The sequence below is a fragment of the Mus caroli genome, unplaced genomic scaffold (assembly GCF_978045245.1).
Source record: "Mus caroli unplaced genomic scaffold, Mus_caroli_1 scaffold_19, whole genome shotgun sequence".
Lineage (NCBI taxonomy): Eukaryota > Metazoa > Chordata > Mammalia > Rodentia > Muridae > Mus > Mus caroli.
In genome coordinates this window covers 35,044,677-35,071,564 of record NW_028227274.1, presented here as the reverse complement: position 1 = coordinate 35,071,564, position 26,888 = coordinate 35,044,677, and the positions used below count along the sequence as shown (strand labels likewise).

The 26,888-nt window shown below is 45.0% G+C and overlaps 1 protein-coding gene across 5 annotated transcripts in view; it reads right to left on the bottom strand.

Annotated features, from left to right (window-relative positions):
- Nucleotides 1-25,553, bottom strand: part of LOC110284891 (protocadherin gamma-A4) — a 180,868-nt gene extending 155,315 nt beyond the window's left edge. Inside the window, exon 1 of one of the 5 annotated variants that reach the window (XM_021150886.3) lies at nucleotides 22,932-25,553. In XM_021150886.3, the coding sequence (XP_021006545.1) occupies nucleotides 22,932-25,352 (2,421 nt within the window). In that variant the 5' untranslated portion in view covers nucleotides 25,353-25,553. Of the gene's footprint in view, nucleotides 1-10; nucleotides 3,159-4,978; nucleotides 8,147-10,918; nucleotides 13,730-16,460; nucleotides 19,227-22,931 lie in introns of those variants that run through there. The other 4 variants (XM_021150870.3, XM_021150874.3, XM_021150879.3 and 1 more) reach the window with 4 other exon arrangements.
- Nucleotides 25,554-26,888: the final 1,335 nt, after the last annotated feature.

The window sequence follows — 26,888 nt, the reverse complement described above, 5'->3', positions numbered from 1 at the left end:
AGTCACTCACCTGCAGACTGGAGTCTCCTTTTATTTCAAGCAAGTCTTGAGATACCAGGAGAGGATCACTCTTCCCACAGCTCTCTTGGCTGATGAGTGTGTCTGCATAGTTGGGCTGTGGGAAGATCAGGTGACTCTTCCCAGAGTCTGCTGTGAGTGAGACCTCATGAGAATAGGTCTGTAGGAAAGCATGTACGCCATCTACACCCACAAAATGTGAGGCAGGCAAGGATGACAACCCATTACCTGCAGCCTGAAGCAGGCGAGTTGAGTGCCAGCGACGGAGCCTGTGTATTAGCAGCACAATGACAAAGGCTAAGAAGACACAAGAGACCACAGCCACAGCTACCACCAGGTACAATGTGATGTCTGAATCCTCCTGGTCAATGGGGGCGTTAATGTTGACCAGATCAGCCAGGATGTCTGGAATGTTGTCTGACACAGCTATGGTGAGTGTGACAGTGGCAGAGAGAGGGGGCTGGCCATGGTCCTGCACGGTCACCACCAGGTTCTGCTTGAGAGCATCTCTGTCCAGCAGGGCCCGAGCAGTGCGTACCTCGCCTGTGTGCAGCCCCACTGAGAAGAGCCCTGGCTCGCTGGCCTTGAGCAGGCGGTAGGACAACCAGGCATTCTGTCCTGAGTCTTTGTCTACGGCCACCACTTTGGTCACCAGGTATCCAGGTTCTGCAGAACGAGGTGTCAGCTCCACACCAGTAGAACCATCAGTGGGGATGGTGGGATACAGGATCTCAGGCGTGTTATCGTTCTGGTCCAGCACAAACAAGCTCAGAGACACATTGCTGCTGAGTGGAGGAGTCCCACCGTCCCTGGCTGTCACCAGTAGCTTCAAGTCTTGAAACTGCTCATAATCAAAGGAACGCAGTGCATAAAGGACACCAGTATTGGAGTTTATGGAGACGTAGGAGGACAGAGGTGCCCCCTGGATAGTGTCCTCTGACAGGGAATAGATAACCTGGGCATTCTCACCACTGTCTGGGTCCTGGGCTGTTATGGATAAGATGGAAGCTCCTCTAGGGTTGTTTTCTGGAATGTAAGCAGAATAGGAGGCATGGGTGAAGGTGGGTGGGTTGTCATTAATATCTACCACCTGCAATGAGATATAAGTCTCGGTAGACAGAGGTGGAGTTCCCTGGTCGGTGGCAGTTATTGTAATGTTATAGTCAGAGACTTCTTCCCTGTCCAGAGTCCTGTGTATCAACAACCGATGATAATTTCCATAGGTCTTTTCCAGTTTGAATGGAAGATTATCTGGAATAGAACAAGTGACAAGGCCGTTCTCTCCAGAGTCGCTGTCGTGCACGTTGAAGAGTGCAATCACTGTGCCTGGGGAAGAAGCTTCCTGGATAGAGCTGGTGAGAGAGGTGACTGTGACTTCTGGAGCATTGTCATTTACATCCAGAACTGTCACCAGAACCTTACTTCTGGCTCGAAGACCAGGCCCATCATGGGCTTCTACGTCAACATCGTAGAATCCAGAGTCTTCATAATCCAGTTCCCCCAACACTGTAATGTCCCCAGTCAGAGAATTCAGCTGGAAGAGCTGGGATATTTTCTCTCTTACGTTCCGGAAAGAATACGTCACTTCTCCGTTGGCTCCTTCATCCGGGTCAGTGGCTTTTATGGTAAGCAGCCGGGTGCCTACAGGCAAATTCTCTTTCACACTAACGTGGTACTCTGGCTGAGTGAATACAGGAGCATTGTCGTTGGTGTCCACGAGTGTTACTTGAATTGTGGCAGTACCAGAGCGAACCGGGTCGCCTCCGTCGAAGGCGGTGAGAACCAGGTGATGAACGGCTTCTTCCTCGCGGTCTAAGGCATTTTCTAGCACTAGCTCTGGGTATTTAATCCCATCCGGTCCACTTTGCACATCCAGGGAGAAGTGATCATTGGAGCTGAGCTGGTAACCCTGCAAGGCGTTCACCCCTATGTCCGGATCAAAGGCTTCAGGAAGAGGAAATCTTGTCCCAGGAATTTCACTTTCAGCGACTTTTATTTCCCTCTGCTGTGCTCCAAAGCTGGGGGCATTATCATTAACATCTACAATCTCCACTTCTACGGCTAGTATCCTCACTTTATCCTCTAGGAGAATCTCCAGATTTGCGGTACACTTTGGGGATCTGTCACAGAGCCCTTCTCTGTCGATCCTCCCTGCTGTCATCAAACTGCCGCTTCGCGGGTTCAGAGCAAAGAGCTGGGTCTTACCTCTGGAGACGATGCGGACTCCGCGTTCTGCCAGTTTCCCAGGCTCCAGCCCCAGGTCCGCGGCGAGATTACCCACCACAGAGCCCCTTTCCAGCTCCTCCGGCACAGAGTACCGGATCTGTTCCGCGCGGATGTCGCATAGGGATCCAAGGAAAATGCAGATCCAGATTAGTCCCCTGCGGTCTGATCCGTAAGGAGCCGCCATTGCAGTCCTGCCGCAGAGGGTCCTGAGCTTGGGCGTTCAGTCTGTGCAGGACTGATGAACCCCACAATCTTTGGGTTTCAAAGATACTATTCTTGTACTGTTGGACGCTGGTGCTCCTGGAGTCCAGATTGCTGCCTTCTTTAAGATCATCACCAGTCCTTTGTGCTCCGGAAATCCTGGTCTTACTAAATACCTGATTTTCACCCCTGAGTGGTGAACAGCGACACCCAGAGCACTAAGTTGTTATTGCAACAAAATTTTTGATAAAACTTCACAACATTCTAAATCCACTTCTCTAAAGGAGAATAAAGGTCAAAACTGTGTTGTTTCATTTGCAACAAAAATCCTGGAATTACTTAAAGCCTCTTATACATCAAACTATGTCAATTCACCTGAGAAATAATATGGTGGAAAGTATTGTTTTCTACCTCTTTTCAGTTGTTGCATTGCTCATCTCCCGACATCATTTCCAGTGCTTTGTACTGAATGAGGGACACAGCCATTCCTCGCAGGAACAGGGGTCGATATGAAGAGTGGAGAAAAGAGAGGGGAGGAGTGGTCCATGGAGCCTGGAGGGGCAGCTCTAGTTACAACCACTTATTGTAGAAGCAAGTTTTCTCACGAGTTTGCCCTTTGGAAATCTTGGATAATTGTTCAGTTCCATTGCAGAAAAGATGCCAGCTGCTCAAGAGAAACACTTACCAGTGTGCAAATGAGTAGAGGGGCAAAACTCTAGGTGTGGAGTAAAATAGTTCGGTACACAGGACATTGTAGGCTATACACCACGTCACTGCCACCAGATTCAGAATGTGTCCTCAGGCTTTACAACAGCAACTTTCATAGACTAAAACGTGTGTCAGTGTTTAATGAGTCAATTACCAATGCAAATCAAATTCAAATAATGGACAAACAAATATTAAATTAAATGACATCACCAAGGAGTGGAAGTTAAGGTGACGAGATGCTAGGATATTTCAGACCAGGTGTAGTGGCACACACCTTTGATTTCAGTACTCAAGAGGCAGAGGCAGGTGAATTTCTGTGGGTTCGAGGACAGCCAGAGCTATGTCAGGAGTTTCTCTCATATGAGACACACCCAGTGGTCTCATTTTATCGCCATCAATCTATTTTTTAACCACTGCATTAAATTGCTTTACCATGGATTTCAGCAATAGCCAGGAAAAGGAACTGTGTTGATAGTCAAGGAAGCATCACCTTCATCACACGGTTCACAGCTTTCTTGCATTATCTGAGATAAGTCAAGAGGTCAAGGCTCTTTAGACTATTCCTCTATAACAGTTAACACATGGAAATGACTAAACTTTTAAGGAGTCATGAAAGCCTATATTAATTATGCAGAATTAAAACATTAATCCTTGAGAAAGTAAGTTAGATGTGTTTTTCACAATCATTCAAAGATATATTTAAGTGCTCAGGAGTCAGAGGATTAAAATGATGTGTGTTGAAAATAACTGACAATACGCACAAAACTATCAAAATGCTGTAGATCTGACGCACAGAAATCTATACTAAAATAATGGGAAAGATATAATGTCATAAATAAAACGACCATCACAGTCCTTACTATAATGATGATGAATTAGAAAGCACAAATCACAAATGATTAAGGAATTGTCAAAAACCCATGGAGGGGTAGACAAGATGGCCTGGGTGGTAAACACTTTTTCAGCAAGTCTGAGAATCGGAGGAGTTTGCTCCTGGGGGTTCCATGCTTGAAAGTAGAGAACGAATGCCCATATTGTCCTTTAACCTCCACATGCTCCCCACGGCACATGTGTGCCTTGCCTCCCCAAATAATCGTGAAGAGAAAATTGAGTGAAATAAATGAGAATAATATTGACCCAAAATTAGTGATTCAAATATAAAAGTGGTTATCTTAGGTACTCGTGGTAAGGCAGATAAGTGCTAACAGGCCTACTTTATGGAGGGCCTTGTTCACTGGATGTGTTGCAATAAAAGGTTATAAAGCAGGGTGGTGGTGGTGGCAGTGCCTTTAATCCCTGCACTTGGAGACAGAGGCAGGCACATCTCTATGGTGAGTTTGATGCTTAGCCTGGTCTACAGATTGAGTTCCAGGACAGCCAAGGCTACACAGAGAGAGCCTGTCTCAAAACAAACAAACAAACAAACAAACAAAAGTTGTTCAAGCAAGAAAGGTAATTGACCATAAACTTTAATTTAGGCAAAAAGACATATCAACGTGCTTATAAAGAATTAAAGATTATTTTAAAATTCAGTCTCCCGAATCAAGTAAGAAAAGACACTAATAATATTGAGTGTTGACTTGTAGGAAATAGTCTCCGGCAAGATTTGCTAGCCACACAGAAACACCAACAGTAAAGACTGAAACTGGTAATCAGGTCATTTCCAAGATGACTGAGCAACCAACAGCCATTCTTTACACATCTACGACATGTCTTCCACTAAATATCTCCCAAACTATGAAAATATGTCCGGAATTGACAGATTTGTGCACGATTGAGGAGTAAATGCAGCAAATAACATTTAAGTTGCTCTGTAGAAACTTACCTGAAAAGCAGAGTCATCCGAGACTTGGGGATCTTCATTATTGCCACATACAACCACAGAAGGATCATCGCACAGGAGATCCTGAGGGGGAGCAACCTCTGGTGCCACGTGGTGAAAATTAAGCCCTGCCATAGTCGTAGAATGTGAAGCAACGCATAGATTATAGGAATAAGGTAAAGTCCCCTCACTGTAGTTGGGAGGAACCACAGGTTGAGACTTCAGGCTGAGGCCAGGCTGAAAGCAGCCCCAGGCAGCTGATCTGGAGGAGTGTCTCAGACGCAGAGCAATAGCCAGAATCACCGCCAGGAGGAAGAGTACTGAGATCAGGGCCAAGGCCACCACCAGGTAAAACTGCAGCTCACTCTGGGGGTCAGATGGTAGAGGGTCATCGCTGAGGTCTGGCAGGACCTCCTGCAGGCTGTCAGCGAAGATGAGGTGCAGCGTGGCTGTAGCCGAGAGCGGTGGCTGTCCACCATCACGCACAGCGACCAGAAGGCGCTGCCGCGCTGAGTCCCTGTCTCCCAGGGCACGCGCTGTGCGCACCTCGCCTGTGCGCAGTCCCAGGCTGAAGAGCCCGGGATCGCTGGCCTGCAGCACGTGGTAAGATAGCCAGGCATTGTGTCCTGAGTCTGCGTCCACCGCCACCACCTTGGTGACCAGGTATCCAGGCTCGGCAGCGCGCGGCACCATGTCGAAGAGCGCAGAGCCGTCGGGTTCGAGTGTGGGATACAGCACGCGTGGCGCGTTGTCGTTGCGGTCACCCACCAGCACGCGCATGCTCACATTTGCACTGAGTGTGGGCGATCCGTGGTCCCGCGCCTGCAGTGTCAGCTGGAAGGAACGCAGCTGCTCGTGGTCGAAGGCGCGCTGCGCGAACAGCACTCCACTGTCCTGGTTCACGGACACGAAGGACGACAGTGCCCTTGGCTCTAGGTCGCTGGCTATGATGGAGTAGGAAATGAGGCCATTGGATCCCAAATCCGGGTCAGAAGCACTGACTTGAGCAATAGAGGTTCCAGGTGGGTTGTTCTCAGCCACGTGGACCAAGTAGGAGGCCTGGTGAAAAACCGGTGCATTGTCGTTGATATCTGTGATGTGTACAGTAACACATGTCTTGGAGGAAAGCGAGGGTTTGCCACTGTCAGTAGCTGTGATAGTGACGTTGTACTCTGGGGTCTGTTCTCGGTTTAGGGCCTTGTCAATCACTAACTTGTAATAATTCTTGGAGGTGGGTTGTAATCTGAAGGGAAGTTCTTCCTGAATATGGCATGCCACCAAACCATTTTGTCCAGAATCTTTGTCTCGAACTTTAATGAGGGCGATTACTGTTCCAAGGACTGAGTCCTCTGGAACTTGGTTAGAAAAGGACATGAATGTCACCTCTGGGGCATTGTCGTTGTCATCAAGAATTTCGATCTGAACATTACAGTGAGCCGTGTGCACCCCTCCGTCCTTGGCTTCTACACCCAATGTGTATCTACTCTTTTCTTCAAAATCCAATGTACCATTAGTTGTGATAGCTCCAGTATTTGGATTGAGATTGAAGACAAGGTTAGTACTTGTTGGGGCATTAAGGAAGGCATAGGTGATCTCTCCGTGAATACTCTCATCCTGATCTGTGGCTGTCACTTGCAGCACTAACGTTCCTGGGGGTATGTTTTCACGAAGGCTAACTTTGTAAGTGTCCTGGCTGAACACTGGAGCATTGTCATTGGCGTCGGTGACTTTGATCCAGACCTGGGTGGTGCTGCTTAGGGGCGGGTCTCCACCATCCATGGCGGTCAGTATTAAGTGATGGGAGCTCTGATGCTCCCTGTCTAGAGGTTTTTCCAGCAGCAATTCTGGGTATTTACTTCCATCAGGACTTTCCTTCGTTGACAAGGAGAAGTGTGGATTGGGGCTGACAGTGTACATCTTCAGGGAGTTGCTTCCCACATCTGCATCTCGCGCAGAGTCCAGAGGGAATTTTGCCCCTGCTAAGGCTGACTCACAGATCTCCAATTCAATGCTTTTCCCAAAGAAATGTGGTGCATTATCATTAATGTCTTGGATGGCAACCGTTACGTGGAAAATGTTCATCGGGTTTTCAGTAACAGATTCAAATTCCAGTGCACACTCAGATTTCCTCCCACAAATCTTTTCTCTGTCTATCCTGCCGCTCACTAACAAATCCCCACTCTCTGCACTAACGCTGAAATAATCCTCTGCACTAACTCTCAGTTTTCGAGCTGGCAATTCTTGGATACTGAGTCCCAGATCCTTGGCGAGACTCCCCACTAGAGAGCCCTTGGCTAGTTCCTCCGGAATGGAGTAGTGGATGGGCTGGGAGAGGGCGCCGCAGAACAAAGGCACCAGGAAGTGAAGCAATACCTGATTTTCCATCGTTCCAAAGCCGCTGGGGTTGCTCTGCCGTTCTGAGCTTGCCAGGAAGCTTCTTTTCGAGGTTTCTCTGGGATTTCAAAAAGACAGCTAGTGCCCTAGATGTTTGTGATTTGAGGGCAGGATTTGTCCGGCGCTTGAAGAGGGCACAGGAACCGGACGGATGTTCTCATGGGTGCCGGAAAAAGCAAGCAAACCCTCGCTGGACCCTGCGGAACAGAGAACCCTGCTGTTCCCTTTGGTCAACAGCGTCGCCTAATGGTTGTCTTGTAAAACTGCGTATCGTGCAGCTATTTATCAAAGCGTTTGTTTTGACTTTAATTTACAGCAAAGGTATTCACATTTCCCCCTTTGGTTTAGATATTTTATTTATTATCATTTCATGAATGTTTTCATCATTATATATTATCTTTCCCAATTCACAAGGCGCACGTTTTTTTTCCAGTTTTGGAAACAAATGCCATCAATGTCGTCATGTATGACAATTAGAAACTCAGGCCCGACTGTCATATCCCAATTAGCAAGTGGATTTTCAGTTTTAGTATTCAGTGGATTATGATCCTTACATTTTTCATATCTATTGAAGTAAATTCTTTATTTAGTGTTTTAATTTCTGTGTATTTTATCAACTTGGTAAAACTTTTCAAAGATAGTCTTTGCAAAAGATAGGATGGCATCTACAGAGATATTTTAATGCATCGATTTTCCTAAAGCACCCTATTTTCAGTTAAATACACCGTGGCCTGATAGCTTATTAAACGTACCAATGTAGCATTTGGGCTTTTATTATGGTGAATCTTGTGTTAGTCATATTTATTTTTATGAAACATTTTTTTTCTAAATATGTAACTCTATAAGCCAAGTTCTTAACTTCAACCAGTTTAATGCTATTAATTAATAAAGTAATTGATCACCAGTAAGTCTTGGTGAGACACTGACAGTCTTGAAATACTTTATTATTTACATTTTATTACATTTATGTATTGGTGTGTTTAGGTGTATGTATAAATACATGTGCACTCATGAGGAGGTCAGAGAACAATACACTAGAGTTGGTTTTCTCCATCCGTGATGTAGGTGTCTGGGATGGAACTCAGGTTGTCAGCCTTGGCGGCAAGCACCTTTCCCCTTAGCCATCTCACTCCATTTTAGAACCTAATCATGGACCTTGGTAGCTCAAAGAGGCAAATCTCTTTATTTCTTATATGCCACCAAAGTCTTAAACTGGATTACAGCAACTTAAACGCAGCTCTTAAATTTAATGTGTTAGAATCTCAATCTCCCAACCCATGGTTTAACAGTATCTGGAGGCAGGATCTTTTAGGAAATGATTGAGCCAGGAGGGCTTTGTCTTCATCAGCGAATCAATGAATGGTTACCGGGGTATCATATACGTGTCTTTGCTGTAAAAACAGTAGTCTCTGACACACTTGATTGGCTTGTGTCAAGTGATGTTCCCCTGACGTGTGATGGCCCTGAAGGGGAAAGCTCCAAGAAGATGAGAACGCCATGTTATTGGACTTCCTACCTTCCGACAATCAGATATATAAACATTTATTTTAAAGATAAGTGTCCAAGTCTCAAGTATTTTCTAACAGCAGCAGAAATGACCTGTCAGTTGTCAGCCCAGTGACTTAACTGTACTATTTTGAAGTGCTCAGTTATCTTTAGTAGAAATCCATTACACTTTCCCTGAGGCATCCTTCCTCTTGTTTTCTCTATTTCATGTCGTTCACAAGATTCCATCACATAGATGGATCTTGCCTGAGAAGACAGTTCTGTATGCTTACACACAGTTTCTTCAGGCTCTGTTGACTTACAGATGTCCACGCTAGGTTTTCTAACATATTGAGGGAGAAATCTGTCCCTTTGAGATGCAAGGAAATACATTTTGGCTCATTTTTGGACAACCCTCTTTTGTAGCTACGGGAGTAAAAACAATTTCATAGGTTTGAGAATGAGCCCACAATATATGCCCAAAGACGTTCTAGAACACATTCAGGATTTCTATTTCATTGTTCTAATACGTGGTCTGGGGATATCTTGCAGAGGCTGAGAAATATTTTCCTTGTATTTTGAAATATTTTTGTGTTGGCATATATTTATTGCATATGAAACTGGGTTTCACAAGGACATTTTTATACAAGTATATATTGTATAATGAGCATATACCTCTGTAACCCCCATAGTCTCCTTTTTCTCTCCCCTCCCCTCCTCTTAGCCCCTCCCTTTTCCCTAGCAGTTTGTCTTTTCATCACACACACACATACACACACACACACACACAATTTTATATATCTGTATAAAACTTAAGAGTTCATAAATGAGAGAAGACATGGTATTTTTGAGATTGACTTAACTTTCTTAATATTATTTCAGGCAGCTTAATTAACTACAGTTGCATTCCTCTTCCTGCAAATGGCAAAGGTTCATTTTTCTTTATGGGTGAAAAATTCCATTGTATAAATCACCTTACACCTATACATCACCTTTTCTTTATTCATTTCTCTATTGATGGGCACACCTAGGTTACTTAGCCATTGTGGGCAGAGCTGTAGTGAACACTGAGGTGCAAGTATCTCTGTGATCTGCCACTTATAGTCCCTTGGGTGAATATCCAGGAGTGATACAGCTACATCACTGGTTCAAATGACCTTTCTGAAAGAGTGATAAATACCAGCCCATGGCTCATAATGGTTAGATGAATGAACTTGCTACCTTCAGGTGAACACACACATGCATTTTAGTCACCAGGCATTTAGTCATTTGACAAACCTCCGCTTTTCTTTTCTCCATGTTGCCGAGGTTAGTCTTAAACTCTAGGCTTGAGTGAGTCCCACCTCCATAGTTTCCGAGGTAGCTACAAGCGCAAGTGTCCTGCCATACCTGTTTTCTTCACTTCCTATCCTATGATTATTATGTCCTTATGATGAAAAGACTGTGGTGTGACTTGGCAAGGTTCAGACAAAAATTTATTAGAGCATAAAATCCTTTGTATTTCCCTCCTTCCCTCACTTGTTTGTGTCAGTCAGGATAGGCTAGTGGGCGGAAGTGACAACGTTCAAATCACACGGGTTTATAACCGGAAAGGCAGGCCGAGGTGCAGTACTCAGTGGTCTAACAGATGTTCAACATGTGCCAGGACCCTGGGATCTACCCCAGCACTCGAACAATGAGAACAGAATTGTGAAAGGCCCATTTATCACAGCTGTATGGACCACTACGGTCAACTACACGGCTCTTCTCTCATTACAGGTACTGAAGGACATAGGTGGAAGGAGCAACCACCGTCTCCAAAGGTTAAGGGAAAGAGCTGGAATTCTCATAATGACAACCAGTGTTTCCTCCAGAAGTGGAATGTATTGGTCAGATCTAGCTATCTGGGCCCACTCAGCCATAACCAGGCCAGAAAGCACAGTTCACTGATAGGAAAGTGAGACACGGGTAGAGAAAACAGAATGTACAATTACATTGTTGCTTTACTTCTCAAATAAATGTGTATTAAGGTCTTATAGGAACCACACTGGCATAACTTCATAACACTCAAAGAAATAGACTCACCTCAGGCAGCGTGGGGTCTTCTTTTGTTTCAAGTAAATCTTGAGGTATTATAAGAGGCTCGCTTTTCCCACAGCTCTCCTGGCTGATGAGTGTGTCTGCGTAGTTGGGTTGTGGGAAGATCAGGTGACTCTTCCGAGAGCCTGCGGTAAGTGAAACTTCCTGGGAGTAGGTCTGCAGGAAAGCTTGCACCCCATCTAGACCCACAAAGTGAGAGGCTGGTATGCCAGCCAATCCGTTTCCTGAAGCCTGTAGCAGGCGTGATGAGTACCAACGCCGAAGCCTAAGGGCCAGCAGCACAATGACAAAGGCCAGGAAGATGCAGGAAACCACAGCCACTGCCACCACCAGGTAGAGTGTCAGGTCTGAATTTTGGGGGTTAGCAGGGGTATGGATGCTTTCCAGGTCCCCCAGGATGTCAGGAATGCTGTCAGCCACTGCTATGGTGAGCGTGACAGTGGCGGAGAGAGGAGGCTGGCCGTGGTCCTGCACGGCCACCACCAGGCTCTGCTTGAGAGCATCTCTCTCCAGCAGGGCCCGAGCAGTGCGTACCTCTCCTGTGTGCAGCCCCACCGAGAAGAGCCCTGGCTCACTGGCCTTGAGCAGGCGGTAGGACAGCCAGGCATTCTGTCCTGAGTCTTTGTCTACTGCCACCACTTTGGTCACCAGGTATCCAGGATCTGCAGAGCGGGGTGCCAACTCAACCCCAGTGGAACCGTCTACTGGGAGGGTCGGATACAGGATCTCAGGCGTGTTGTCATTCTGGTCCAGCACAAATAGGCTCAGTGTTGTGTTGCTGCTAAGTGGAGGGGTCCCACTGTCTCTAGCTGTTATTTGTAACTGCAGGTCTCTAAACTGCTCGTAGTCAAAGGAGCAAAGAGCATACAGGACACCAGTGTTGGAGTTGATAGAGATGTAGGATGACAGTGGCAGCCCCTGAAGTGTGTCCTCAGCCAGTGAGTAAGTGACTTGTGCATTCTTGTCAGTGTCTGGATCCTGTGCTGTAACAGAGAAGATGGAGGCTCCCCTAGCATTGTTTTCTGGGATATAGGCTGAATAGGAGGCGTGCATGAACGTAGGAGGGTTGTCGTTGATGTCTGACACATGCAGAGTGATATGAGTTTCTGTAGACAGTGGTGGACTTCCCCCATCGGTGGCTCTTAGACTGATATTATATTGGGACACCTCCTCGTGATCCAAAGATCTGGCTGTCACTAATCGGTAGTATTGGTCTATTGATTTTTCTAGATTAAAGGGCAGATTTCCTAGGACAAAAACTGTGACTTGCCCGTTCTGGCCAGAATCTCGGTCGTGTACATTGATAAGTGCGATTTCTCTTCCAGCCGGAGCCTCCTCTGGGACCGAGCCTGTGAGGGAAGTGAGTGAGACTTCCGGGGCGTTGTCATTCACATCCAGAACCATGACAAGAACCTTGGCTCTTGAAAAAAGACCTGGTCCGTCTTGCGCTTCAATTTTGATTTCATAGAACACAGCGTCCTCATAATCAAGACTTTTTAATATTGATATATCTCCGGTCACTGAGTTGAGATGGAAAACCTGAGCAATTTTCCCAGGCATTTTATCCAGAATATAGGACACTTGAGCATTGAATCCCTCATCAGGATCAGTGGCGTTCACCGTGATCAGCCGGGTGCCCACTGGCACATTTTCTAAAACACTGACATGGTACTCTGGCTTGGTAAACACGGGTGGGTTGTCATTTGCATCCGAGACTATCACCTGGATGCACAACTTGCCCGTGTGGACAGGGTCTCCGCCATCAGAGGCAATGAGATCAAGCTGATGGACTGCCTTTTTCTCACGATCCAGGGCTCGCTCCAGCACTAGCTCTGGGTACTTGGCGTCATCGATGACGCTGTTCACAGCCAAGGAGAAATAGTCATTGGAATTGAGCTTATAGTTCTGCAGGGCGTTCATGCCCACATCCGGGTCAAATGCAGTTTTAAGTGGAAATCGAGTTCCAGGATCTGTTAGTTCACCAATTTTTATTTCCAATTCCTCCGTTGGAAAACTAGGAGCATTATCATTAATATCGGTGATGTCAACTTCTACCTCAAATATTTTCAGCTTATCCTCCACAAGGATGTTAAAGCTGACGAGACAGGGCGCGCTCTGAGCACACAGCTCCTCCCGGTCTATCCTGCCCCCGGTGACCAAGCTGCCGCTTCGCGGGTCCAGAGAGAAAAGCTGAGACTTACCTCTGGAGATGATGCGGACCCCGCGCTCTGCCAGTTCTCGGAGCTCCAGCCCTAGGTCCTTGGAGATGTTGCCCACGAAGGAGCCTTTGTCTAGCTCCTCTGGCACCGAGTAGCGGATCTGCCTGAAACCAGCCGCGCACAGCGTCCCCAGGAGCGCGCACAACAAAGCTCCGGCGGTTCCTTGTCCCAGGCGGATCATTTCCTTTTCTGTTTTCTTTCGCCCTCTGATTCCCACTGGGTCTACTGGGTCCCAGCCTTACCCCCTCAAATAGTTAAATCTTTCATGGACTTAATTCACACACCACCGAGTTGCCCGATGATGTGGTGAGGCCGCTTCTGTCTTCTCAGACTGTTTTTGGTGTTGCTTTGCAGTAGGGAAATGGTGGATACGGCTTAAGCGGCTCCTCTTCTTCTTGTGTAGTCAACAGCGACACCCAGAGGCCTAATCGTTCACTGCACACTCTCAGGCAAACCCAAGTTACCCTTTGTTCCTAGCTTCTTCAGTCAAGACAACTAGTACTGGCAAGGTAACTAGTACTAATTTCAAGTAACCGAATTGATATTTGCTAAAGGTTTCAAGCTATCCTTCTTTGGGATAACACTCTAACGTTAATTCCACCAATACTACTTTAAGCATAATTACCGTTTCCCAAAGGTTCAGTTTAATATTTACACAGAAACATCAGCCATATTTATGGATTATAATTCTTAAAGCTTGTCTTTCGTAGCCTGACATATTACTTTTAACATTTTTCACTTAACTGATTCACTAAATGAACACATGATTTGGTGTCAGACAATATATTTGTCTGGAGATTTAATGTGGAAAATATAGACACAACCAGTTCCATCACAGAGTTTATGAGGGTGGAAAGCCTCTTGGGGGCTTACCGTGCATTGAAGTAACCACACACCAGGAGAAGCCAAGGAAGATGGGACAGCCTCCAACTTGGCTGTGGAGTTTAGTGAAGGCCTTATGGAGAAGCATGGGAAGGGTGGACCAGGGGGAAGGGTTGGGTGTAGGAGAGATTACAGGCCTCAGACTACTAGAGATATTTGCCTTGCCCAAGTGCAGAGGTGTGTGAGGATATCTTTTAAAAATCACAGGTGACATTAGTAAAGATAAGCTTTTGCTTTATGTCCAGAATCCCTTCTTCTGTATATTTTCCTCTTGAAGCACAGAAATAGAAATGAAGACAGATGTGGTGATGCACGCCTTTAATCCCAGCACTCTGGAGGCAGAGACAGGCAGATCTCTGTAAATTTGAGGCCAGCCTGGTCTACAAAAGTGAGTTATAGGCCAGCCATTGTTACATAGTGAGACCCTGCCTCAAAACAAAACAAATAGAAACAAACAAACAAAAAAGCCATTTCAGTCATGATGCATTGCATATGCATCTATAAGTCATTTATTCTTAGGGGTTACTACACCCTTAAAGGGAACTGTGTTTTCAGCTTTCTTATGTTCATACTTTATTATCTACTAACAAGTAAAGAGATGGTGACACATTGTTCCAAAGTGGATTCTGACTCTATCTCACAGAGGCTTATGCCATATAAACAAACACATTGGAATACACTGTCCTAAATTTTCTATCAGACACTCTTAGATGTAATAAGAACCTCAGGCACCACAGGAGATGTGAAACTACCCAGTACAAATTTTAACTAGTACAGGATTATTTCCAAATAAAAACAAACTGAATAGTACCATTAGCACGCCCATTGTTATTAAGTATATGGTCAAGAAGTGTGTTGCTCCAACTTAGGAGCAATGGAGAAGAAAAATGTAATGAGTATGAATAGAAACATTTTTGGCATCTGAGGAATAGGAAACTGGGAGAAACAGCAATTGTATGATATGGTTTCTGAATCCTTTTTATCTTTTCTGTGTGCAAAGTATATGAGGATAAAAACTATTTTTCAAGATAAAAGTCAATATGATTTCCAGATGCGAGAAAAATGAAGATTCGGCGAAGAGAAACCTGTCAGTGTTATTTTACCAAATTGTTATCAAGTGCACAACAAGCCCCCAGGAAGTGTGGAGCACCCAGAGACGGTTGTTTGCAGTTAAGCAACAGGATGGCATACTGAAACTCTATCAGGAACGTGAGTCCTGGGGTCAGAGGCATGCCTCAGTGGTAAAGCATGTGCAAAATCAGTCTTGGCTTCAATAAACAACACTTACACACAAGAATAAATGTGCTTGGGATGTAGCTCAGTGTAAATGCCTACCTATGGTATACGTACGAGGCCCTGGTTTGATTCCTAACATTGAAACAAACAAAAAAACCAAACCCCTATATTCCTAAAACATTTTTTGTCTTTGAGATGGGTCTCACTATGTGGCCTTGGCTGGCCTGGAGCTTGCTATGCAGACCAGGCTGGTTTAAAACTCACAGAGATCTGCCTGCCTCTGCCTCCTAACTACAATGGTTGAAGTGTGTGCCACTGTGCCCAGATACGGTTTCTTCATTTAAACAGGTATTGGTATGCAAGTTAAGGAAAATGAGTAACTTCTCTGAAAATATGAAGGAGAAATATTCAGATCAAATGAGAAAGAATCCAACCAAAGTGTTTTATAATTCACACACAGATTCAAATATAAAGCAAGCCTTGCATTTTAAAGAAGACTCTTCAGTTAATATGAGATCCAGTGTATACATTGCATATAGCACACACACACACACACACACACACACACACACACACACACTGTATATAACACACACACACATGCACACACACACACATGGCACACACACACTCACACACACTGTATATAACACACACACACATGCACCCACACACACACGGTACACACACACACTCACACACACTGTATATAACACACATGCACACACACACACGGTATATAACACACACGCACACATGGCAGAGCTGGGAAGGATCTGAAGGCCCAGTGCATGCTGGTCAGGCACACCACCACTGATTATCAGCTCCAGTCTTTCTATATTTAAAAAGAATCACTGATCCACATACATGAAATGATTTGTCCCCATGAATGGGAAAGTATAAGAAATTAACCATCGTTTCTAACAGTATTCTCTTGATGATCTAAATGTCACTGTCAACTACCAATTCCTTATTTCCATCCATTCCACGATGATTTTTAGCTTCTCTTGAATCCCATGAACATTTAAAGACTACCTACGAATAGTTCACCTGGATTCACTTAAACTTCAATACACTCTCAAGGAAACATGGGAATAAAACACATATATTTAAACACCTGGGACAACTAAATAAATAGGTAAATCTAGCAAAATAATGTGAGCTTATTGCAAAAAAAATTTTTTTTTTACCTGAGGGGTTTCTTCTCTTTTATCATCAAGTAAAGACTGAGGTGCTGAGAGGAAATCAGTTTTTTCACAGCTCTCCTGGCTGATGAGAGTATCTGCATAGTTTGGTTGAGGGAAGATAATGTGGCTTTTCCCCGAGTCTGCAGTGAGCGAGACTTCATGGGAATAGGTCTGCAGGAAAGCACGTACTCCGTCCACTCCCACAAAGTGCGAGGCAGGGATGCCCCCTAAGCCATCTCTTGAAGCCTGAAGCATTCGAGACAGATGCCAGCGCCTCAGCCTGAGTGCCAGCAGAGCAATGACAAAGGCCAAGAAGACACAGGAGACCACAGCCACTGCCACCACCAGGTAGAGAGTGAGTTCTGAATCGTCAGGGTTTGCAGGGGTCCTGATGCTGCCCAGATCAGCCAGGACTTCGGGGATGTTGTCAGCTATTGCTATGGTGAGTGTGACAGTGGCTGAGAGAGGGGGCTGGCCATGGTCCTGCACAGCCACCACCAGGTTTTGTTTCAGAGCATCTCTGTCCAGCAGGGCGCGAGCAGTGCGTACCTCGCCTGTGTGTAGTCCCACTGAGAAGAGCCCTGGCTCACTGGCCTTGAGCAGGCGGTAGGACAGCCAAGCATTCTGTCCTGAGTCTTTGTCTACTGCCACCACTTTGGTCACCAGGTATCCAGGGTCTGCAGATCGAGGCGCTAGTTCCACACCAGTGGACCCATCAGTGGGGAGGGCAGGGTACAGAATCTCAGGCGTGTTGTCATTCTGGTCCACTAAGAACAGGCTCAAAGACACATTGCTACTCAGTGGAGGGTTCCCACTGTCCGCTGCTATCACCCACAGCTGCAAGTCTTGGAACTGCTCATAGTCAAAGGAGCGGAGAGCATAGAGGACTCCAGTGTCTGAGTTGATGGAGACGTAGGAGGACAGGGGTGCTCCTTGAAAGCTATCTTCAGCTAAAGAGTAGGTTACGTGGGCATTGTCGTTACTGTCGGGGTCAGAGGCCAGCACTGAAAAGATGGAGGTGCCTCTGGGGTTGTTCTCAGGAATGTAGGCAGAGTAGACCCTCCGGGGGAAGGAGGGTGGGTTGTCATTGATATCTGCCACCTGCAGCAAAAGGTGTGCATCTGTGGACAGAGATGGGCTCCCTCCATCTTTGGCGCTTACAGTGATGTTGTAGAAGGAGAACTGTTCCCTGTCAAGGGCTCTGGTTGTAACCAGTCGGTAGTAACTGTCCACCGACCTTTCTAACTTGAAAGGGAGCAGCTCGGGAAGTGAACACCTGACGACAGCATTCTGCCCAGAGTCCCTATCGTGCACATTGAAGAGTGCAATGACCGTTCCCAGAGGAGCGTCTTCAGGCACAGAAGCAGTGGCAGATGTCATGTAAAATTCCGGGGCATTGTCATTGACATCTAGAACGGTGACAATTACTTTCGTCCTAGTCAGAAGGCCTGGGCCATCCTGAGCCTCAATATCGATTTCATGGAATTTAGCTTTCTCATAATCCAGACCTTTTGTGATTGTTATATCTCCAGATGTTGACTTTAGCTCAAATGTATCTGTAGTTTCTCCAGGGGCATGCTCCTGAAAATAAGTCACTTGAGCATTGTATCCCTCATCCGCGTCAGTGGCTGTCACTGTGAGTATCCGGGTGCCTACGGGCGTATTTTCAGGAACTCTCACACGATACTCGGGCAGGGTAAAAACAGGAGCGTTGTCATTCACGTCCAGGACCTTCACATGGACGCGGCAGGTGCCAGATCGTACTGGATTGCCCCCGTCGGAGGCGACTAGAACCAGATGATGAACAGCCTCTTCCTCGCGGTCCAAGGCACGTTCAAGCACCAGCTCTGGGTACTTGTTCCCATCAGCTCCAGTTCGCACGTCCAGAGAGAAGTGGTCATTTGAGTTGAGTTTATACTTCTGGAGGGTGTTCTCTCCAACGTCCGCATCATGTGCACTCTTAAGAGGAATCCTGAATCCTGGTGTAGTTGTTTCACTGATTTTTAGTTCTGGATCCTCTACTCCAAAGCGAGGAGCATTGTCATTAACATCTGTTACCTCCACCTCTACAGAATAAATAGTCAATTTATCTTCCAGTAGTAGGTTAAAGTTCACCAAACAGGGCGTGCTCTGGGCGCACAGCTCCTCCCTGTCTATCCTGCCTGCGGTGACCAGGCTGCCGCTTCGCGGGTTCAGAGCAAAGAGCTGCGACTTACCTCTGGAGACGATGCGGACGCCTCGTTCTTCCAGAGCCTGGGGCTCTAGTCCCAGGTCCTTGGCGATGCTGCCCACGAAGGAGCCTTTGTCGATCTCCTCCGGCACGGAGTAGCGGATCTGTCCAGCTTTGGCCTCCCACAGGGCGGCCCAAAGTGCGCACAGGAGGACCAGCATTCTGCTCTGGGGGAGTTTCTGCAGCATCGCCATTGCCCTTCTGCAGTCGAGTTTCCTCTGAATTAGCTTTCAGCACAGTGGGGGGAGTCCAGTCCGTATCTCCCAGGGTCTGAGAACACCAGCAGTCACCGGACCCAGGTCACCGAGGAGAGAGAACTATCAGACAGTTGGGTTGAATTTCTTTGCGCCTTCTCTGACCGGAAGCTGCGGACAAACTACCAGCCTTTTGTGTTGTGCCAGCCCTTCAGTGGGATTGGTTAGCTGTCTTTAACTCCTTAGGTGGTCAACAGCGACGCTCAGAGGCCTAGCCAGTTTCTGCACTTGTTCAAGGCAAACGTATGTTTGCCTGTGGCTTTTAAGTTGCTCTCAAGAATGACACTCAGACACTATGACAGAATTTTATTTACAGTAGAAATAAATATTTAAAGGTAGGGACCTTTTCAGAACTAATAAGAAAGTTGCAAGTTGTAAGCTTTGTAACTTGACAGTGGTCGCTACGAAAGTATTGTAGAATGTTTAAGGCTTAAACCAACTGCTACTGGATATCTCCCACCTTAAACAACCAACCAACCAAACCAAAACCAAAAAACAAAACCTATGCTCAGATAAAAAAAAAATCTAATTTAAAACATTAGCTACACTTTCTTATAAGGAAATGTGCTCAGTTGCAAAGCATTTAACTCCGGTATTTTACATTTAAATTGTTGGTTATCAGATACAACAGCATGTGCGACTGACACAGGTTGATTGAATCTTACTTGGAAACCAGTTATCAGAAAATCTTAGGGTGAGAAAGATGTGGGGAAGTGAAGAGGATATTATTAAGGAGTATCGATGCTGAATTTGGTGAAAAACTCAGCCCTGGGGACACAGAGGAAGGGGACCCAATTTATGTTTGGGAGTCAAATTTCCTGAATGCAGCTTCATTTGAATCCTGAAAGGTAGGATGAGCCAAGAGGAGGCTGAAGTAACATTGTAGAAACTCAGAACCAACGATCCAAGTTGGGAGACAGCCAGGAACATCATGGAAACGGAAGGTGGCTATATTGATAAAAGCTTGGGCAGACAGGATTTACAGACAGGACTACATTAGGAATCTGTCATTCAAAGTTGTCTGAGATGATTAAGCACTCTTTCTATATTATGGTTTACTAAGGTGGTACAAGACGATGCCATGATGTCTTCTTACTCCTGTTTGGCTTATACATGCATGTAAATTTATAAATAATGCACTAATTTAGAAATACACTTTGAAATATTTCAAGCATACAGACCACTATAGAAAGTATTATAACCAGATTCTGTGTATACCAGTATGCTTTATTTAATTCTAACATCTTACCATATTTAAATAAGATCAATGCTTAGACTTTGTATTTTGAATTATTTCAGAATAATTGCAAAAACAAGTAAGTACAAACAAACCCATTGCTTGGTAGCTGAGGGGGCTTCGTTCTATATGTGAGGATGCTGGAGTCCCTTGTGTAAAGTGACGAAGAGCATGCAAATGATATTTTGTACATTCTCCTGGATAGTTTGTGACTTTCCAACTATACATGCTGTCTAAGATAATGTAAGTAGTTGATGTACATGCTTGGGAAATATGATAAGTTTTCCAAATATTTTCAGTTTGTGATGTAGCTGTAGGATTGTGCAGCTGGACTTGTGCACTTTACGTTTAAAGCTCACTGTATTCTGTGCCCTCATCTCATTACCCCAAATGTGAACATTTTAGCTGCATGCTTTCATTGATTCCTGTGAGCCTCAGGCAGGGTGCCTCTTTACTTCTCTTAACCAAAGGACTTCTTTATAACCAAAGTACAAAATCGACTTGGTGTTGATGCAGTTTCATTATCTAGCCTACAGCTTTTAGTAATAACTTTCCAGCTTGCCACAATGTCTTTTTTGTAGCAAAGTAAAATATTTTCTAAGCCCAGGATCCATCCCGGGATCATATGTTGTACTTCACAAGGTTTCTACAGCGTGTACAATCTGAGCAGTTCATCAGGCGTTACATTTCATGATCCTGGAGTTGAAGACTTAGCCAGTGCTCTGTACAAACACTCTCCCTTGGGGTGTGTTAGGTTCAGATTGTGCAGGTCTGGTCAGAGCGCACAGGATGACGTCATCTCCTTCTCCATGCATTGTCTCGGGAACCGCCTGGTGTCTCGGCCCCAGCACAGTTTTTGTTAACATAGATCACTGGAAATGTTCTAGAAATTGTCTAATTATTTGTAGTTTTCCTGCTTACTATTTGTTGATTAATAACGATCTTGTCTAATCCCTTTTTCTGCATCTCCATCCCTCCTGTCTTGCTTTGTAGATTCCTATGGCACCTTTGTAGTAAGCTTTTTGAAATTAAAGAATGAGACTTCCAACATTTTTTCCAGATTGTTTTGTTTGTTCAGAGGGGTCCCTTGAAATGTCATATGAATGTTATGATGGGCTTTTATTCCTGCCTCAAATCCTATTACTAGAGTTTTGATAGGGATTTCAGTAGATATGTAGGTTGTTTTAATTTGTTCTGTACATTTCTATTTATTTATTATTATTATTTTTAAATATTTTATGGACTAGTATGTGTGTGTGGGAATGCCCATGGAGGCCAGAAGAGGGTATCAGATCTTCTGAAGTTGGAGCCACAGGCAATCAAGAGAGCCTCTGGAACCATCCTGTTTGATCTAGGCTTTCTTTGGGAATTATGTTAAAATCTGGTATTATTTTCAAAGCTGTGGTTTTTGATGATGGGAGCTCATAATTTTCTACCTGTTTGACAACACTTTCTTTTTTATAATTATAACCAAGTAGTCCCTTAAATTTACAACTAGTGCTTGTTGCCTTAAATATGACTTTGTTATACTAATGTTCTAGTACGACTGCTTTCTTTTGTGCACATGGATATTTAGCTTCAATATTTCAGTATGAATTTCAGAATCTATCTTATCAACAGGATATGGATTTTAAAAATCAACCAATTCATTAATCTGTGTTTAAATTATAAGAATTAAGAAAATGCAGAACTGAAATAACTTATTAGTTGAGAGTATAATTTTGGACCCAAGAAGAAAATAAAAATCCAGAAGATATGCAGCAAGAATGAAATTCTGTTGAAAGTCACTAGAGAAGAAAAGGATTTCTTTAAAAATATAACAGCCCATGGACAGAAGATTTCTCACTTGTAATAACCATAAGCTCTAGGAAGATAATATATTTTGAAATTTAGGCTTATGCACTTATTTTAAATAGAAGATTGTTTTTAAAAAGTTCTCACCTACTCTGCTTCCCCATCTTGACAAAATTTCTGCCCATTACCCTCCATGTCATAAGTTACCCAAGGAGATATATTTTTAAGCATCAATAAATTATCTCTTAATGAGAGATTATAGAACTAAGATGTTTAGCAATAACATCACAACTTTTATAGATCATTATCATTTTATATTCACACAAGTAAAATTGTGACCTTTGATGGGTTTCATCACTATTGCTTCTGCATAAGTGGATAGTCAACTCGAAACAATGAAGTGATTTAACCAGACATACTCGAGAAATAGGAGACAAATTTGTTTCTAATGCAGTTCTCTTTCCCAAAGGAGACAGGCCTTCACACACACCCCTTATCCTCTCCACTCACAGTAGGACTAAAGTCTCCTTGTTAAAGTAGGAGTTTCCACTCTCCACCCTTTTTTGAGACTGGGATTTTGAGCATGTTCTCCAGCCCCCAGAATGTTAATAGAAATCTAAAAGGGCAGGCCACCTGTGTTGTGCCTACTTGCCTGAAATCCCAGCACACCAGTAGTCTGAGGCATAAGGATTATACATTTAAAACCCTGCTGGGATACAAAGTGAGTTCAAGGCCAGCCCAGGCATCTTATCAAGACCTTATCTGAAAATGGTAGAATTCATCTAGCATGCATAATAAGCCCCTAGGTTTAATCTCCAGTGGCATAAAACAATAATAAACATTTTCAACCACTACTAGAGTATAATGGAATATACTGTTTATAGAAAACAGTGAAAGCAAGTATGTACAGCCATAAATTATTTTCATTGATATACCTTATAAGGTCATTACAAATTTACCTGAGAAAATATTTCCTCTTTATCTTCAAGCAGAGACTGGGGTGCTGCCAGAAATTCCTGTTTCTCACAGCTCTCTTGGCTGATGAGTGTGTCTGCATAGTTGGGTTGCGGGAAGATCAAGTGGCTCTTTCGAGAGTCAGCAGTGAGTGAGATCTCATGGGAATAGGTCTGTAGAAATGCATGTACCCCATCAACACCTACAAAGTTGGAGGCAGGCAGGCCAGTCAGTCCATTTGCTTCAGTCTGGAGCAAGCGTGAGGCGTACCAATGTCGCAGCTTGAGCACCAAGAGCACTATTACAAAGGCTAGGAAGATGCAGGAGACTACAGCCACTGCCACCACCAGGTAGAGTGTCAGGTCTGAATCCTGGGGATCAGCAGGGGTCCCGATGCTGCCCAGGTCAGCCAGGAGGTCAGGGATGCTGTCAGCTACTGCTATGGTAAATGTGACTGTGGTGGACAGAGGAGGCTGGCCGTGGTCCTGCACAGCCACCACCAGGCTCTGCTTGAGAGCATCTCTCTCCAGCAGGGCCCGAGCAGTGCGTACCTCACCTGTGTGTAGTCCCACTGAGAAGAGCCCTGGCTCACTGGCCTTGAGCAGACGGTAGGACAGCCAAGAGTTCTGTCCTGAGTCTTTGTCCACTGCTACTACTTTGGTCACTAGGTAACCGGGCTCAGCAGATCGAGGTGCTAGCTCCACACCAGTGGAGCCATCAGTAGGGAGGATGGGGTACAGGATCTCTGGGGCATTATCATTCTGATCTATCATGAACAGACTCAGAGATACATTGCTGCTGAGTTGTGGGTTCCCACTATCACGGGCCACCACTCTTAGCTGCAAATCTCGGAACTGCTCATAGTCAAAGGATTGCAATGCATAGACAACTCCAGTGTCAGAATTGATGGAGAAGTAAGAAGACAAAGGTACTCCCTGAATAGTGTCTTCCACCAGGGCGTAAGTCACTAGTGCATTCTCATTGTGATCAGCATCCTGGGCCTTTACTGAGAAGATGGAAGCCCCTCTTGGGTTGTTTTCAGGAATGTAGACAGAATAGGAGTCCTGTTCAAAAACTGGAGGGTTGTCGTTGATATCTGTCACTAGCAGTGAGATGTGAGCTTGGGTAGACAGGGGCGGAGTTCCCTGATCTGTTGCTGTTATTGTGATGTTGTGCCTAGAACTTTGTTCTCTGTCCAGTGTTCTTTCTGTTACTAAGCGGTAATACTTGTCGACTAGCTTTTCCAGTTTAAAGGGTAGGTTGCCAGGGATGGAACATGTGGTGTGACCGTTGTTATCAGCGTCTTGATCATGCACACTGATAAGAGCAATTATGGTCCCAGGAGGAAAGTTTTCTGGTACTGTGTTAGTGACAGACGTGATTCCAACTTCCGGGGCATTATCATTAACATCCAAAACAGTGACCAGCACCTTAGCTCTGGCCATGAGTCCAGCGCCATCCTGAGCTTGAACCTCCATTGGATAAACTTTGTATTCTTCAAAATCTAGTGGTTCTTTATTTGATAGTTCTCCCGTGTAAGCATCCAACTGAAATTTCCGGACCACACTGTGGTCTACCTTGTGAAAGGAGTAGGTTACTCTGCCATTAGCTCCCTCATCCGGGTCAGTCGCATTCACCTTGAGTAGCCGAGTGCCTAAAGGGACATTCTCAGGGACGCTCACGTGATACTCTGCCTGAGTAAATGCTGGTGGGTTGTCGTTCACATCTACCACCTGCACATGAATTTGCAGAGTCCCTGAATGTACTGGGCTGCCGCCATCCGAGGCAGTGAGGACAAGGTAGTGGACAGCATCCTTTTCTCTGTCTAGAGGTCTCTGCAGTACCATCTCTGGCTGTTGTGGTCCTTCAGGTCCCTGTTGCACATCCAGGGAGAAGTGAGGGTTGACGCTTAGCTGGTAGCTCTGAAGTGAGTTTATCCCCACATCAAGGTCTTGCCCGAGAGGCAGAGGGATCCTGGTACCTGGAGTCGTTATTTCACTCATTTTTAATTCTAGCTCTTCTAACTGGAATTGGGGAGTGTTGTCATTAATATCAATTATCTCTACTTCGATAGGGAGAAGCTTCATTTCATCCTCCATAAGGATGTTAAAGCTGACGACACAGGGCGTGCTCTGAGCGCACAGCTCTTCCCGGTCTATCCTGCCTGCGGTGACCAAGCTGCCGCTTCGCGGGTTCAGGGAGAAAAGCTGCGACCTACCTCTGGAAACGATGCGGATCCCGCGCTCCACCAGCTCCCAGGTTTCCAGTCCCAGGTCCTTGGCGATGCTGCCCACGAAGGAGCCTTTGTCGGTTTCTTCTGGCACAGAGTATCGGATGTTTTCAGCCCCAGCTTCCAGCAGTAGCTCCAGAGAAAGACACACCAGCACCAGCAGGCTCCAGCCGGTTAACTTCTCTGAAATCGCCATTGCTCTTTGGCTTCCTGCCTTTTTTTCTCAATCTGGTATCAAGGGTATTGCTTCTCTGCCTTTCCAGGGTCTTCTTTACCTTATTTTAGATAATTATAGCAGAGAGCTGTCCAGAAATACGCTGGGCAGTCTCAGGCAGACATTTCCAGTCTGGCATGAAAGGAGAGTCTAAGAGTCACGAGTTTCCCCTTTCTTCTTTTTAAGTTGGGAGTGTGGTGTAGTGCATATATCCCCCAGCTTGGTGAACAGCGGCGCCCAGAGTCCTAACAAGTTACTGCACTCCTTGAAAATGTAATCAGGTATCTTAAGTCCTGGTTTACTGTCAGATAAACAGTTAAAAATATATATACTTTTTTTTTACAATAGTATGTCTATGTATGTATGTATACATGCATGTACATATGGACATATATATTATGTATGTACTATATGTAAAGAAGAAACAATGTTCACTTCTTTATAGATATGTTGTTGTATTACACTGTGCTGGAGAACCTGGTAGTCCAAATTATCTGATTTCCCTGTTTGCTATCCAAGAAATAATAGCTAAGAGTTCTCTAACTACAAAGAGAAGAAAATAGGCCTTCCATTTTTGTTGTATAGCTTGATCATCTGATAATTTCTCAGGCCACAAAGAGGATGAAAAAAAAACCATTAGGTGTGTGTGTGATCAACTTTCAGACTTCAGGATAGTCTCCACTCCATCTTCCTTCCATTGTACTTTGAATATTTTCAGAACCCTGATATTTTGAAGACAATGTTAAACCATATATCCGTATTTTCCTTTTTTTCTGAAGAAGCTATATTAAGAAAGATTTAAAATTACCCCAAAGGTTATATGTATATAACCTTTCTTTGTATATCCCTGGCTGTCCTGGAACTCACTTTGTAGACCAGGTTGGCCTCGAACTCAGAAATCTGCCTGCCTCTGTCTCCCGAGTGCTGTGATTAAAGGTGTGTGCCACCATGCCCAGCAATATATTTTGAAGAGGATAAAAATGGGGTCTTGCAATTTCATTAAAAAGATCACAGGAAGGTATAATTTAGACTTCAAACTCAAAAGACAGAGAAGTTGTGATATTATTCTTCAAGGATGAAGACAAACACATCTTTATTTTTAGGGAGGCTATAGGGATAATAGGTGTTCTATGGTCATGCACTATGTTCTCCAGGGGAGGTTTCCTTAAGCAGCAGCATCTTTTGCGGAGGATGGTGAGGATACCGCTTTCCTTCCCGTCACTGTTAGGGAGATGGAGGGGCACAGCTGCAGAGGTGAGCACACCCTGGCTTGTTGCAGGCTCGCTTGTGGGCCCTCAGGAGCAGCTATGAAGCTCAACATCCGGTCCTTTCAGTATGAGACTAACGGAATGCTAGCATATGACGAAGGTCAAAGTAGAGCAAAAGAGATACATTTGCAGAGAACGGAGAGTAGCTCCTGAGAACAGTAAGGCTTCACTATAGGATCTGGGCTGAAGGGAGATCTTGGAAAGTCCAGAGCTCAGTGTGGAGCTAGGATTAGAATGGTGAAGAAGGCCG